This window comes from Nematolebias whitei, chromosome 21 (assembly GCF_014905685.2).
Source record: "Nematolebias whitei isolate Nwh7 chromosome 21, NemWhi1, whole genome shotgun sequence".
In the NCBI taxonomy this organism is placed as follows: domain Eukaryota; kingdom Metazoa; phylum Chordata; class Actinopteri; order Cyprinodontiformes; family Rivulidae; genus Nematolebias; species Nematolebias whitei.
In genome coordinates this window covers 31,774,964-31,791,460 of record NC_056518.1, presented here as the reverse complement: position 1 = coordinate 31,791,460, position 16,497 = coordinate 31,774,964, and the positions used below count along the sequence as shown (strand labels likewise).

General features: G+C 44.5%; 1 protein-coding gene across 1 annotated transcript in view; it reads left to right on the top strand.

Moving 5' to 3' along the window:
- slc8a3 (solute carrier family 8 member 3) overlaps positions 1-16,497 on the top strand; it is a 54,148-nt gene that overhangs the window by 5,480 nt on the left and 32,171 nt on the right. Inside the window, exon 2 of the mRNA XM_037694609.1 lies at positions 2,324-4,190. Within this exon, the coding sequence (XP_037550537.1) occupies positions 2,410-4,190 (1,781 nt within the window). The 5' untranslated portion in view covers positions 2,324-2,409. The remainder of the gene's footprint in view (positions 1-2,323; positions 4,191-16,497) is intronic.

The following is a 16,497-nucleotide window of genomic DNA, read 5'->3' as shown; positions in this document are numbered from 1 at the left end:
TATATATATATATATATACACACACATTATATAATATGGTGATTTTAGTTAGCTTAGTTTTGGCTTGTGTTTTGCTGTTTTGTTTGTTTTAATGTTAACGCCTCAGTTTTATCCTCTCCTCCAAATGTCTGAAGTCATTTAGCACTCGGCATTCTCACAGAAAATACCTTTTTTTCTTGTTATACTAAAAGTTACACCTAGTAATATTACGAATGGCTCCTGGAATAGCTTGAGCAGTGTAATGGATGCTTCTGTCCAGAGTGTTATATGAGTGTGCACGCTGCGCATGTGTTGGTGCAGGCAGTCCCCGAGGTAATCAAGCCTTTAGTCTAGAATCGGAACATAAGACTGCACTCTCCTGAACAAAATGTTGACAGACTCAAAGTAGATTTAGCTTCAGTAAAGCAGTGAGAAACAATCGTCAAACTACTAAAAGATGTATTTCTGTCAGGACAGGAGGATCCACTCACATGGTCTGTTCCAGGTTTTAGTTCAGGATGAACGTTTCTCAGTCCAGCAGGTTGTGGAGACTGTAGAAACATCCTAAACTCTGAATAATTAAAAACCATTCCCAGAAGGAATGCATATCACCCGCTGCCTTTTATGGCAGATGGAAAATGGAGCCACGTCCATTTTGGATCAACCTGGAAAATCATGTTATGCACAATTTCATGAAAATTTGCATCTGTCTACTGGTTCATGAGATATTTTGCTAACAGGCATCAGTGTTGACTTCAGTAATCAATAATTAATACCGAAGGCAAATGTCAATGAAGGTGAGCAGTAGATTTTCTCCGTTCAAACATGAAGTGGTCAGCAGTTTCCTTCAAACAATATCAGACGAGTTGAACAGGTGTTGATCAGAATCCTGAGCTCGTGTGAATTTGGACATCGTCTTCTTTCTTTGAAGTGTCCAAGTGTCCATCCATCATTCACATGTCCATTCAAAGTGGACACCAAAGCCTCTGTTCTTACACTATCGCTCACTGCCATGTCTGTGTGTTTGTTGGTCAGTTGTGTTAGCAGAATATCTCATGGGCCAGGGAAGAGATTTGAATGAATCTTGCACAGTTCAAAACAAAATGCGTCGCTGGTGTGGCTCTACATGTGGTTGACTTTTGGAGTCAGAGTAAGATGGCTGTCACAGCTAACTGATAAAGGACTGTACCTCAGTCAAATATACAGAAATGAGCTAATGTTCAGTGTGATAGCAGCCGAGACTTTTACAGTACGAGTGACATCGCAGCATTGTATGACGACGCACGCAAAGATTTTGAAGGTTTGATCAAAATGGCTACAGTTCATCAACAACACGGTAGCAGGTGATTTTCAAATGGAGCCAGTTCAGGGCCTCTACTGCAGATGCATTTCCAAGAGCTGTGGCCCAGAACCTTTGGTGCCACTTCAACCTTCAATGTTGCATGTGTGTCTGTCTATGTCTCTTTCCTGTCCTCTATAACACCAGCTTTTAGACCTGGTTGGCTGCCCATCCTGGTTCTGGTTCTGCAGGAGGTTTTTTTCCAGTTAAAAGGAGTTGTGTCTTTTCACTGTCACCAGTGTGCCGCTCAGGATGAAGTGTGGGATGAAGTAAAGATGTGACACAATCTGCTGGCTTCCTTATCTAGATAATTGACATTTTATCCCTTTTCATTTTTATGCAGATGACTGTCGAGTATACTTTTCCCTGAAGCACGCTGGTGGAGCTCGGTCCAGCCTCTCCTCGACATCAGGAGTTGGATTGAATTTAGTTTTCTGAATTCAAATGAGAAAAAGACCAGTTCTGTTGTTTACATCTAGCAGCTTTGCATCAAAACCCTGCAGTGACATTTTACTTAAAAAGTGACATTTTCAGGACACAATAACAAACACGCTCACAAACGTCGGATCAATCATACAAAACTTTGACCATACTCCTGTGAGAATAAATTTGGTCCATGCCGTGTGTCGAGAGGGAGTGGACGAAGCTACTCTCAGAATAAAATGGTGTGATTTTCATCATGCAACTACTTGAATAATAGCCAATTTTGCAGATTTGATTTAGGTATTCATTGCACTTTATTGAGGAAAGGAATGTCTGGGTTTCCCGCCTGGACCTTCTGCCTCTGCAACCAGATCATGGATAAGTGATGAATGGATGGTTGAATGAATGGACAGATAGGTGATATAACAAAAAACTGGAACTACACCAGTACTAAATCAGCCTTTCTTTGATTTCAATTTTGAATGTTTGTTTCTACAGTGAATATTGTAGTGCATATCTAAATTGATTTTTAAATAAAAAATGTGAAATAACATTTGTGTATTTTCTCTCTGGTTTGTTTAGGTGGTGTGTGGAGAAAAGCACAGCCCAGTGCTGGATCCCAGTGGGACTGTTAGTGTGGTAAGGACCCTTGAGACGAATAAGGGTGCATGGAGGGTTCAAGGACTGTAAAACCGGGGCTGCCACCTGGCCTTTGGTTGGGCCTGTTCATTGTGGCTGCAGCTTTCCTTTGCTCTGAGGCCCGGACTACTCCAAGCCCACTGCTCATCTCCAACAATGGCACTTGCAAGGGGACCTCAAAGTGTCAAGCAGGGATCATCCTTCCCATCTGGTATCCTGAGGATCCTTCGATGGGGGACAAAATTGCTCGAGTCATTGTTTATTTTGTAGCTTTGATCTACATGTTTCTTGGTGTGTCCATTATTGCTGACCGCTTCATGGCAGCCATTGAGGTCATTACCTCTCAGGAAAGAGAAATTGTCATCAAAAGGCCCAACGGGGAAACGACTACAACAACAATTCGGGTATGGAACGAAACAGTTTCCAACCTTACACTTATGGCCTTGGGCTCATCTGCCCCTGAGATTCTGCTCTCTGTTATTGAGGTCTGTGGACATGAGTTTAAATCTGGTGAACTTGGACCCTCTACAATTGTTGGGAGTGCAGCCTTCAACATGTTTGTCATCATTGGCATTTGTGTGTCTGTAATACCCCAAGGTGAAGTGCGCAAAGTCAAGCATCTCAGAGTGTTCTTCATCACTGCAGGGTGGAGTATTTTTGCTTACATCTGGCTTTACATGATTCTGGCTGTGTTTTCTCCCAATGTGGTGCAAGTCTGGGAAGGCCTAGTCACACTATCCTTCTTCCCCATATGTGTACTTCTGGCCTGGGTAGCAGACAGACGGCTACTCTTCTACAAGTTTATGCACAAGAAGTACCGTACTGACAAACACAGGGGCATCATTATTGAGACAGAGACAGAACGCTCCAAGGGTATCGAGATGGATGGCAAGATGGTCAACTCTCACTTCATGGATGGAGGCACTGCCAGCAATCTGATTGGTTTAATTGAGAGCAAAGAAGTAGACGAGTCTCGTCGAGATATGATTCGAATCCTAAAAGACCTAAAGCAGAAGCACCCAGAGAAAGAGTTGGATCAGCTGGTTGAGATGGCCAACTACTACGCCCTCTCACACCAGCAAAAGAGTCGTGCCTTCTACCGTATCCAGGCTACACGCATGATGACTGGCGCTGGAAATATTCTAAAGAAACACGTTGCGGAACAGGCTAAGAAGAGCGCCAGTGTGCAAGAGGTGCGTGTAGATGAACCAGAAGAATTTGTGTCTCGGATTGCGTTTGAGCCTGCTGTTTATCAGTGCCTGGAGAACTGTGGCGCTGTCATTCTGACCATTACCAGAAAGGGTGGTGACATCAACAAGACAATCTATGTGGATTACAAAACTGAAGACGGTTCGGCTAATGCTGGAGCAGACTATGAGTTCACAGAGGGCACAGTAGTGTTCAAACCAGGAGAGATCATCAAAGAAATGAGCATTGGCATCATAGATGATGACATATTTGAAGAGGACGAACACTTCTTTGTGCGTCTTAGTAATCTGCGTGTCCTAGAGACTGAGGATGAGGTACTGTCCCCTAATAGTCTCCCATACCCAAAGGCAATGTTAGGATTCCCCATTGTGGCCACAGTAACTATTCTAGATGATGATCATTCAGGCATCTTCACTTTTGAGAGCAGTTCAGTCCATGTGAGTGAGAGCATCGGTATTATGGAGGTGAAAGTATTGAGGACTTCTGGAGCCAGGGGGACTGTTATTGTGCCTTACCGCACCGTGGAGGGCCTTGCCAAAGGAGGAGGGGAGGACTTTGAAGACACCTATGGAGAACTTGAGTTCAAAAATGATGAGACCTGGTAAGACGTTTCCTCTTATTTATTTAGCACTTGACCTTTATCAGTGTATGACTGTGATTATGTTGCTGATCAGTGGTCATTGTTTAATCCATAACATTTATTTACTGTTTCAAACAGAATGAATGCAGAAATAAGGGATTTCTATTTGAGTCTAGTTTCTGCATTGAGTTTCGTTTTGACTTTGAATTGACGTTTGATGGGTTTAAAATTGCCAAATATGTATTTGCAGTTGTACATATCGGCTTCAGACCCCCCCTATCATTCTGTCAGAAACTTGTCTCGTTCATGTATCATTGAGTTTTGATGTAAAGATGTGGTCTTCTTTCTTCACTGATGTCCTTTAATGTAGAGCAAGCACTCATTTTCAGTGAACTTTGAGTGCTCCTTTTCCTCACACCGACGGCATACAAGTGAGCATGTTGCTAGTTACCCACTTGTTTTCCTGCCAAGAGATTTTTCTGTCATCAGAACGCTTTGATGGCAATCGTGTGTGTCTTACATGAAAATAAATTCAACTGTCACACAAACAGGGGAGCAGGAAGGCCTCCAGGAACCCTTTTTACTCTTCCATTACTTTCTGTTATTTCAATCCTCAGAGTTTTAATCATTTTCTTTTTAATTGCCTGTGTCCTCTTTGCTTCAGCTTACAAAAAGCCGAAGGAATGGAAGCAAGCTTAGTTTAAAGAAAGAAATTTCACAGGTCAGAGGTCTGAACTGGATTTATTAATCCGTGTTAGTAAGTGGAGGATGTTATGTATGATGAGAAGGGTTGATTTGTGAATGTAAAGTTTGTATTTTGGGGAGGAGCTTTAGTAAGTACAAGTGATGTTTTATGTAAACCATGTATGTTCTGTAGCCTCGCCAGCTGTATCATCTGTGGACACGACTGGACTACAACAAACAGACAGGAAGGGCAACTCAGTGGGCACATTTGGCATGGTTGCAATGATAGTAACACGCTGTGCTGTGGTACAGAGAGGGATTGAGTGACTGGGTCCTATTTGTTTCATGTTTCTAAAACATTTCTGTTAAATTCTGGCATCAACACAAAGAGCAGCCCTCCAGAAATTTTATTTTGTTTCCCAGCTTGCATCCACTCATGTCTTTCTTTGGTCTACAGCCTCTGAACCATAGTGGCTTTTCTACCAATTGACCACCTCTAAGTTTGCTGTTATAGACTGACAGGGTTTGTTCTCAGGGAGGGGGCTAAAACTGCCCAGGAGACCCATGGCAGGAGAAGTGTTAGCTGATCGGTTGACTCCTGGGTTCTGCTCCATGTGGAGTACTGTAGGTAGGAGGAGTGTTGGATGATCGTGGACTCTTGGGTTCTGCTGGACCCTCCATGTAGAAGACTGTGAGAGATGCTGTTTTGGGGCTGGGCCTGAATGCTGCTGAGGGGCTGAGCTGTGAAGAGAGGTTCTTGTGTTGTTGTGGTCTTCTTGGCATTGCAGGAGAAAGATGACTGACCTGCTCGGTGTGCGCTGCAGGTTAGCACACTCTGCAAACTGATCAAATTTAGTCACCACGTTTTAACTTGTAAAAGAAATTCCAGAACATGTCAGTAAATTGGCCCAGTCTCATGTTCAGAATGTACCCACAGCTATTTTAGTGTTAATTATCCTCTTTAACATCACCTAAAGCTAATTAATGTCTCTTTAGCATTACGTAAGAGAACAATGAGAGTTAAGGTGCAGACGATAATGAAAGACTGGTTTAGATTGATTAAAAAGTTCACCCTGTTGCTGAAGTGCAGCAGGGACTGGGTTCTCCAGACGTTCCTCTGTGGAGAACATCACCATATGAGCTCGCATGCTAGTTAACAAGTCGCTCTGCTCATTAGCTGCGCTCTCAATATGAAAAAGAGTTTCCCTCTATTGACTGACGTCTTCCAGCTGTTCTTCCACTTCCCGGTATCATTGACTTGGGTTTGGAGGAAACTGAAGCTCGTAGGGTTCATTGATGCCTCGCATCGCAATATCGAAGCATTCAGGACCTCAAACCCTTCAAACAATGAAAAGGGCTCAGATGCACGAACAGGCTTATGTAATAATATTCAAATCTATTAAGACATCTGGATCAGTTGGAGAACGTCACCCTGTTCGTACTTGGTTCTGAAGAGTCTCTGGAAATGTTCATAATTACACTTAGGAAGGGATGAAATACATTTAATCTGCAAAGAGGAGAAAAGAAAGAAACAACTTCCTGCATATAAGCATCAAGGAACTGAATGGGAACAAACAAACGGCCTGAATGTGTAGAAAGTTCCCTGAAGCCGTATTTAAAATGTTATTTCTCTTGCTGCCCTGAAGGCTGTTCAAACATGCAGCATACAGAAACTATCTGCCTGCACTGATCAGGAGGAGATGCTGTGTCCTCTCTGGTGCAGGGTTAGAACTGATCTTCACATGAAGTCGTTGTTGGGACTAAACGGAGCCAGGCTGCTCCTCACGGAAAGGTTTTGGTGCCTTTTAGAACCATTAGAACATGAAAACCTCATGTGCTGCTTATCTTGTTTTAGTTGACCATCCCACTCTCTGCGTTGTTTTAATTATCAGCCCGATGGCTCTTTACTTACTGTTTGCATTTAGAGCTCTGGTTTACATCAGCTCATCCAGAATAGGACTCTCTCCATTAGGTGGTTTATTTTCTGAGCACTAAACTGCTTTGATTTTTCTTCTTTATGGGTGGTGAAAGACAAAAAGACCAGAGGTTGCTTTGCACTGCTTTAAATCCCTGACCTTTAACGTTATGGCTAATTAAAGGAAGAAAATGCTCCCGTTTACGTTCATTTCTTTGGCACGTGTTTGGGTACAAAGTGACCAGGCAGGCCAAGCCTGCTGAGCTTTCTCACCCTGAGCCTTGGCTGCATCTTCATTCTTGTCACTTTAAATAAAATAATGTCTGGAAGCAGACGCAGGTTACCAAGTGTTAGAAAGTGCAGAACCTGATGGTTGCTTATCAGACTGTGTTTTGGACCATAAATATAAAAGTTCAGTTTGCATTTACATCACTATCTGTAGATTTATAAAACAAAACAAAAAGGCTCCAGTTTGATGATTTAACGCTGAGATTCGTGCACACCAGTACCCGTGATACAGTTTATTCAGTGCTCACCATGAACACATCTTCAATCATTCTGATTAATAGTAGTCATAGTCTGAATGTTTATGAAACATTCACTGTATTGTGATACATTTTTCTTCCGACGTTTTTCAGCACAGTTCTCGTCCCGCAATTTTCAATCTATTTCAACAAATCATAAATTAAAACGTTCAGCTCTTTCAGGACTATCCTGCTACAATATCCTGATGCATGCTCAATAATCCAGGTAGAAAAATCCAAAAAAGTTCAATCTGGTCCTCTGGATGTTCAAAAAAACAAAAAACAAAACAAAGCAAAAAAAATGTAGAAACATTTCGTCTCTCATCCGAGAGACTTCCTCAGTCTGAGGTGCTGTATTCAGCTCAGTCTCTTAAATAGCACCTTCTCAGAGTGGATCAACCAGCTGCTCACATGATCAAGAAGGACCATCAGCCTAACAATGGATCATTAGCACCTGATGGCTGTTTACTATTCACAGGGGGCTAAGTGATACTAGCAATAACAGCATTGTAAGAGGGGGACAGTTGAACCCGGAGGCCTCCACCCCTGTTTAATGATGGACGATTTCTTTTCACAAAGATGGCCTCCTTTACTCCTCTCTCAAACCATCGTTCCTCTCTGTCCAGGATGTGAACATCTTCATCCCTCATTCTACACTCATCTCCAGGCCAGCGGTCACTCTTTCAGGGATGAAGATGTTCACATCTTGATCTTCTTCATCTTCATTAGTTAAACGCTGAGCTGAAGTCACCAAACAGCATTCTGATGAAGGTACGTGGTTCTGCTGGTGGCTGAGAGTGGTGTGAAGAGCCATGGAGATGGCATCATCTGGAGCTCTGTTGGGAACCTGCTGTTGGTCATCTTGGCCTCGACGTGCTGCAGCACCAGTCCCATAGGTTTCATGATGGCCGGAGTCATGGTCCAACCTGTGACGATAGACATGTTGGGGACAGTGGTGGCAGTTTTCAGGCAGGTGGGGACTGCAGTTTCCTGCAACGAGCGGTTGAAAATGTCAGCAAATACTGCTGCAAGCTGCTGAGTGCATGATTTCAGTACCCGCCCTGGTACTCCCTCTGGTCCTGGTCCTCTGTTAGTGCTGATGTCAAGCAGGACCCCAAGACCTGGTGTTGGAGGGTGTCAGCCATGTGTCCTCTGCCTGACTGTAGCTGGTCCAGGAGAGGTGTCGTTGGGTGAGGGGGTGTTGTTTGTGATGTTCTGAATGCCTTGCCATATTGACTTCAGGTTCACTGAAGTTTATCGCTATCTGCTCCATCAGAGGTGTTGGTGTGGACCTGGTACAATGTTCGGCTCCTCCTCGTTTTGACATCCACATGATTAAAACATCTGGGGATCACAGTGAAGCACAAGATGATTTAACTGTGCTCGGAATGAGCTGCACAAATGTTTCCTGCTATATGTCCCTCCTGCTCTGTCTCGGTCTCTAAAATGTGTCTTTAGGCATGTGGAGAATGTGTAATGGTAACCGCTCCTGGAATCATGACTGACACGGCACATGTTACTGCTGATCCTCACCATGCTGATTGCTCAGCTGTTCTCCACAAGCACTTTCCCTTATATACCGGGCTGGAGGCACGTGGTTACCTTACCGCCTACATCAGGGCAGGATCATCTCCAGCTCAGCTTCCATATTCAGCCTTCTGCTGCCGTGTTCTCCATGATGCCCCACTCTGCCTGTCAGGCTTTCAGTATGAACGCTGGACTGCAGACTCGACACGGGGGGCTCGAAGGTAAACTGAAACTTTGAGACGAACAGCAAAAGCTAACGTGGCAGCAGAACTCACAGCTGCTGAGGGCAAAGCAGGAGTAGAACATATAAGGAGAGGCCCTGGATCAGACATGGGATCAGGTTCTACCCAGTCCTGGATCAGACCTGCTCTTAGGGAACTTCACATCGGCCTTTAACGCCATCATACCTCAAACTCTGGTCCAAAAACTGTCCTTCCTTGGACTGAGCTCCTCCCTCTGCAACTGGGTGCTGGACCTCCTGACAGACAGGCCACAGTCAGTGAAGATCCACAGCATGTCCTCATCGCACATCACCCTCAGGGCTGGCGCCCCACAGGGCTGCGTGCTGGGCCCCCTCCTGTTCACGCTGCTCGTACATGACTGCTCAGCGAAACACTCGAGCTATTTCATAACAGCTGTGGTCGGACACATCACCACTGGTGATGGAAGAATATCTGGTGCGTTGGTGCAAGGACAACAACCTCTGCATCAATGTGAAGAAGACAAAGGAGGTGATGGTGAATTTCAGAAGACACCAACTCCACCTTGCTGCACATCGGAGGGTCGGCAGTGGATAAGGTGACCAGATGTCCTGAATTGTGCAGGACTGTCCCTCTTTTATCTCTTCTGTCCTGGTGACCTGAAAGTTGAAACAATGTTCCACATTTGATTGGGTCAAGTTATGAAGAGTCGAGACGTGATCCAGCGGCTGCAACGAGCAGCACTTCTTTCCTCTCTCGCTCTGACGTCGTCGTCTCTGAGCTGCAGCAGTCAAACAAAATTTGCGGCCATGTCCACACATCTAAAAAATTTAAAAACAGGGCAAGAAAGGGAATTTGATTTGTGAGAACATAAAGAAAATCAAGTCAAAGAAACTAAAATGCAGCTGCAACAAAGTCGAGAGTCAGTTTATAGGGGGGGGGGGGTCAGTGAAAGGTGATTCACTGCCAGAGTTATTCCTCATGGAGATGGCGTGAAGCGACACTGTCAAAGTGATTCACACAAGAAACGCACAGCTCACAAAGCCACCTGTCAATGTATGGACGTGTTTCCTCAGACAGACTGAGATCACCACCGTGCACCACCGTGCAGCTCTGCTCAGTCCAGCTGCTCTGCAGGGGTGGACTTATGCGGACCTGGTTCTGGTTTTGTGTTATTTCATAGTAAAGTTTTTTCTTTATGATGAACTTAAAAAATGTTCAACATTAAAGAAAACTTTAATAGTTTTTTCTGATGAACTTTAAAAAGTGTGAAAAAAACAAACTATGATTGTTGCGCTCTAACAGCCAGTCAGAGACTGACTAATGTAACGAGCAATAAAATAGTGTCAGGACATCATAGCACTGGAAATGTGTCCCACGTTGTCCCCTGTAAGTGTTCTTTTGTCCCACATTGTCCCCTTAAGAGTCCTTTTTGTCCCACATCGTCCCCCGGAACTCCTTTTTGTCCCACATTGTCCCCTGTAAGTGTCCTTTTGTCCCACATCCCCCATAAGTCATTTTTGTCCCACATTGTTCCCCATAAGAGTCCTTTTTGTCCAAAATTTAGTTTTTCAGCCATGGATGTGGTCCAGTAGCTTCAGAAATCAGTGTCTACCTGAACCATGACCTCACCTGGAGCGTCAGCACTTCCAGCCTGATCCGGAAGGTCCACCAGCACCTGAGATGTCTGAGAAGCTCAGTCCTGACCTCCTCCTCCAGGTGTGAGGAGGAGGTCAGGACTGAGCTCCTCCTCCAGGTGTGAAGAGGAGGAGCTCTGTTCTGACCTTCTTCTGCTGGGCTAAGGAGCACAAGCTCAGTCCTGACCTCCTCCTCCTCCTAACGATGGTAGCCATCTTGATTTGAACTGACTCTAGAAGTTCAGCGGTTGTAGATGTGCGCCCATTAATTACTTCCTGAACGTAATCAAATCTGTCCGGTAGTTCTGGAGATGTTTTGCTAACAAGCAGACAAAATTGTCTCAAGATAATTAATGACTAAATCAATGTAAAGATATTTTAGCCCTCAGGATATCTGTTGGGGATTTATCTCAGCTACTACAACAACATTTTAGCTCAACATCTGTAAAACCGATGGATTTGAGATATATATTTTATTTTTCCCACGGTCAATTGGCTGTGGCGGCCATCTTGGAAAGTTGCTTGTCGATGTTTTTATCCAATAATTATTTCTTGAGTTTCTCCATTGGTTGAGATTTGGCAGCTTCGTCTCCACAGCCCCGCAGCTTCAGTCTCACTCCACTTCCACAGTGTTAGAAGATCCCACAGTGATCCCCCCCACACACATCTTTTGCCTCTCTCAGCAACCCCCCCCCCCCACTCCACACACACACACACCCCACCACCACCACCAGCATGCTGTGCAGGGAACTCAGGGGACCTCCTTCGGGGGAACTCACTGTCCTGCAATCCTCCCTGGCTGCTGCAGCAGAAAATGTACCAGAATGCATCATCACCACTCCTCCTATCCTCTTCATCATTTCCCTCGTCTTCCTCGGCGTTTTCCTGCCGGTGCAGCTGCTCTGTGTGACCTCAGCATCAGCTGTTTGAGAACAGAAATGCTTGATTTGTGTTTCAAAGCTGAATGAAGGTGGTTCTGCCTGACCAGCAGGACTTCTGCATGAATCTTTCATATTTTCTGTTTTTAAGTGGATTTTCTTTCTCTGCCGTCGGCCTCTTTACAAACTATCCTGATGCATGCTCAATAATCCAGGTAGAAAAATCCAAAAAAGTTCAATCTGGTCCTCTGGACATTCAAAAAAAAAACAAAACAAAGCCAAAAAAATCTAGAAACGTTTCGTCTCTCATCTAAGAGACTTCCTCAGTCTGAGGTGCTGTTTTCAGCTCAGTCTCTTAAATAGCACCTTCTCAGAGTGGATCAACCAGTTTGCTGCTGACAACCAAAACCAGCTGATCACATGGTCAAGAAGGACCATCAGCCTAACAATGGATCATTAGCACCTGATGGCTGTTTACTACTCACAGAGGGCTGAGTGATACTAGCAATCACAGCATTGTAAGAGGGGGACAGTTGAACCCGGAGGCCTCCACCCCTGTTTAATGATGGACGATTTCTTTTCACAAAGATGGCCTCCTTTACTCCTCTCTCAAACCATCATTCCTCTCTGTCCAGGATGTGAACATCTTCATCCTTGAAAGAGTGACCGCTGGCCTGGAGATGAGTGTAGACCGCAGAGTCCTGGCCTGATGATGTTGATCTTCATCATCATCAGGCCAGGATTCTGAGGATGTCTCTTGGATGAGAGACGAAACGTTTCTAGATTTTTTTTGCTTTGTTTTGTTTTTGTTTTTTTGAATGTCCAGAGGACCAGATCAAACTTTTTTGGGTCTTTACAAACTGTTTGCAGAGAGGTGCACATCAAGGAAGGAAATGTATATTATCCATGGAGTTATTGTGAGGCCGTCATGAATGGCAGCAGTTTTCAGTCAGACCTTCTAAACGACATTAGACAGGCTCAGCACTCAGACTGTAGTGTAGGGATCAGTCTCAGCTACTACCACAGCGCACTGTAGAACAGAAGGATAGACTTGATTAGGGGCTGTGGCAGCTCAGCTGTCAGGGCCATGGTCTCAGTCCTGAGGATGTAGGTCTGGGTCAGGAAGAACATCTGGAGGACTTGTGGTGGTGAAAACAACTGGATCCAGTTCTCCTACTAACTGTTGCCACAAACAGTCGAGCGGGCGACCTGAGTTCTGACATTGTGTTCGGCTCCACCCGGAGGTGGTTGCTCTCGGAGCCTCAGTGCGCCGGGATCACACCTGGATGCTGATGTTTTCCTCCACCTTCAAACAGAAAGAGCTGTCAGTTTCTACAGAGACGTAGAGAATCAGTTCTTCTGACTGTCTGCAGGTCTCAGGTCCAAGAGCTGGATCTGCAGGCTCCATAAGCCTCCCAGCAAGAAGGTTAGCACCACCTCAGGTCTAAAACTTGTTTAATTCGTTTTATCTTATTTCACTCTGAGGCTCGTACTCTTCATGCGTGGACTTTATTTTGTTCCTCCTTTGGTCCATGTCCTTTTTGGATTTACCTGTGAAGGTCAAGACTGAAGGCAGAACATAATGTCTGCATGTGTGCTTGTCTTTAACTGCTAGCAACATATCTCATGCATCACTGGATTTTGGATGGATCTTGCATAAAGTAGTCAATAGATGGACATCTACGACTCGTCTAATTTTAGAGTTGGCATGATTTAAGATGGCTGCTCGAGCCAGCTGTAATTAAAAAAACAACCTTAACTGTGATTTTACAGAAGTGGGGTTAATTGTTGTGGTAGTAGCTGAGAGTTGTTACAACTCATACTCTGTGTGACATCCTGAGAAGGTTGTAGATAAAGTACATTTCAATATTTGACTAAAATGGCTCAACTCTTTCTCCTCATAAAATACGGTATAGAGTATTGGTCCAAACACTAAACCCTGAGGAACTCCATGACTAACTCTGGTGTAGGAAGGACAATTGTATGGTGTATAGACACACATCCACTGGGAGATGTTCAGGATGTCCATCAGTGCCTTAGAAAGCTGGTCAGCTCAGTCCCTCAGAACCGCCCTGGGATGTTGTCAGGGCTTTGCGAGGGTCAATCTTCTGGAGGACTGAGGGGCTCTTCTCCTGGTGGTGAGGTCCATGTGGAGCTGGCATGGATGTTGAGGTCCATGAAGCAGGAGTCGAACCTGTTAAGGGGTACTGTGCATCTCTGATGCACCTGATGCCCCACCACATGCTGCACAGACCCTGGGCAGTGTCCCTGGATCTTCCTGTCAAATGCAGCTTTGGTCCGTAGTCTGCAGGCACGTTATTTAACTCCCAGAAGTTTTTTCTATAGAAATGTGAGATCTCAGACCCTACAGTTAAACCTATACTGTTTAGTTTGTTTGTTTACTGGGAGGAGGCCCCGGGGAAGACCCAGGACACACTGGAGAGACTATGTTTCTCGGTTGGCCTGGGAACGCCTTGGAATCCTCCCAGAAGAGCTGGCTGTGGAAAGAGATGTCTGGGCCTCCCTGCTCAAGCTGCTGCCCCCGCGACCCGACTTCAGAATAAGAGGAAGATAATGGATGGATGTTTAGTTTGAGACCATGTTGGCCGAGCTGGACCAGTCCTGTGGATGCCAGAGGCTGAGGAACAGAGGTGGTGGAGTTATGGCAAACAAACATGGCCGTGCTGCGCCTCTGGGGTCCAGAGTTGAGTGAAGCTGTCACGTTGAGGGAGCTGGTAAAAGATGAAGAGGAAACACTTTTAGGATCACAGCTCTGCCGAGGCCTGTGGGACCTTTTTCTCTTCATAACACTCCATCTCCTCCTGTCCTTCAGCCCCTCTTTCATTGCCTCCTTCTTTCCCTCCCTGTTTGAGTTTTATTTTTATCTCTCTGAGCCCTTTCAAGCAACTCTTCATGGATTTCTAGCCTTGTTTCTATTTCTCACCACCCTCCTCCTCATTATCTCTGCCTCGATTTATTTTCATTTGAATCTTTCTGGTTTATTTCGTGTCCTCTCAGCCTCCCACGCTTCATATTTATTATTTAAACCCAAAGTCCCATTTCTGTTTCAGTCTCTAGTAATTTGTCTTATAGTCTGTTCAGACCAGCGTCCCTCGGAGTGACCGAGCTGCAGGAACGTTCAGAACGACGGTCCACACGCTCAGAGCAGAACAAACAGAACTATGTTTGATGCTCTTCATCATGCAGGGTCTACCTGGGTGACGGTTTTACAGTTTAGTAACGTCACTTGTTACAATCCTTAAACAAACGAAGACTGGAAAGAACACTCTACAAAATATTCTGAAAGAGAGATGAATGTAACAAATTTAAATAATAATAAAAATAGTTGAAGGAGCTGAAACTGAAAGCTACACAGAAGCAAAAATGAGCTCAGCAGCAGCTAAAAGCTAAGAGAAGCATAAGGAGGAGCTCAAGGGATCTCGTTTTTTTTATTTTTTTTATGGGACTTTCTGTAAATAAACATTTTTTTTTTAAGTATGAAGATTGCAGAAATCAGAGGTCAATATTCCTGATTGAAATAAAAGTTTATTTTTGATGTTTGGTCACAAAGTCAGCAGAAGGATTTAAAATCCCCAAAAACCTGTGGAAAACACTTAAAAATAAAATCAGCAATCACACATTAATGCATTAATTGATGTTTTTCACTTCTGGTACTTCAATTCAAAGGGCAGCACAGTGGAGCAGTGGTCAGAGTGGTTGTCTCAACATTATGGCTGCACGTTTGCCCCCCTCGTCTTTCTGTGTGGATTTTACCTGTTCTCCCTGTGCACACGTGGGTTTTCTCCGGGTACTCCGGTTTACACCCACAGACACCAACTCAGTCTGTCTGTTAGCCAAATATCTCATAAATCACTGGACTGGACTTCCAGGAAGTAATGATTCGTTGTACCTTGATAAATTATTATTTTCTGTTTGTGCTTTTTGTTTACTCTTATAAAGGTTCAACAGACGTGCAGCTTTTAACTCATAGCTTAATGTTAATTCACGTTTTAAAATAAATTTATTTCTTCTGTTTCGTAGTTCAGCTGTTGAATAATGCAGAAGGTTTTGAAGGGATGCAGTGCGAGGTACTTCCAGCTGTGTACAAGCTGGTTATTTTTAGAAAACAACCTCCAGACCAGTCTTAAAGGAGAGACAGGGAGTGTTATTTCTAGTTGTGAGCTCCTAAAACTACGTTTGGTGTCCTGCAGCAATCATGACATCTGTCATGTTCGATTTCATCCAGCTGTGTGCAGCAGCTCTTTAACATGCCATCAAGTGGAGCAGCAACAGGGCGGGGGGATGAAACATGGAGGGAGGGGATGGGAGACAGCATCACGGGGAACAAGGTGCAGAAAGATAACGATGGAGACAGGAAATGGAGGGCAAATGTTGAGAGGATTTGTGAAAGAGGGAAAACAGCACCTCAGACAGGAGGACGTGAGATGAAAAGACAGAGACAGGGGACAGAGGTAGGACAGGGGACAAAGACAGCAGAGTGCAGGGGTGAGAATGACAGAAAAGGAGCACCGAGCTCTTAGATTTCAGATTTTTGCAGTGTGTTGGCAGATTTGATTGGGCTTGACCAGGAGTGGGAAAGAGAAGGAGGAGGAAGAAGAAGAAGAAGACCTCTGTTTTTAATAAACGGGATTAGGTTTCTTCACAGAACACAGATTATAGCAACCACATGTATAAAAAAACTAGTCAACTGGAAACAAAACAGGTGTACGTTTGTCCAGATTGCTACTAGACCAGTCTCTTCCATAATGTTGGGCAACAGTTATTGTATGGTCAATATCTTCCATAATGGTGGGCAACAGTTGTTATATGTTTAGTCTGTTCTGTAATGCAGGGCAACAGTTGTTGTATGCCCAGTCTCTTCCATAATGTTGGGCAACAGTTGTTGTATGGTCATTGTCTTTCATACTGCAGGGCAACAGTTGTTGTATATTTAGTCTCTTCC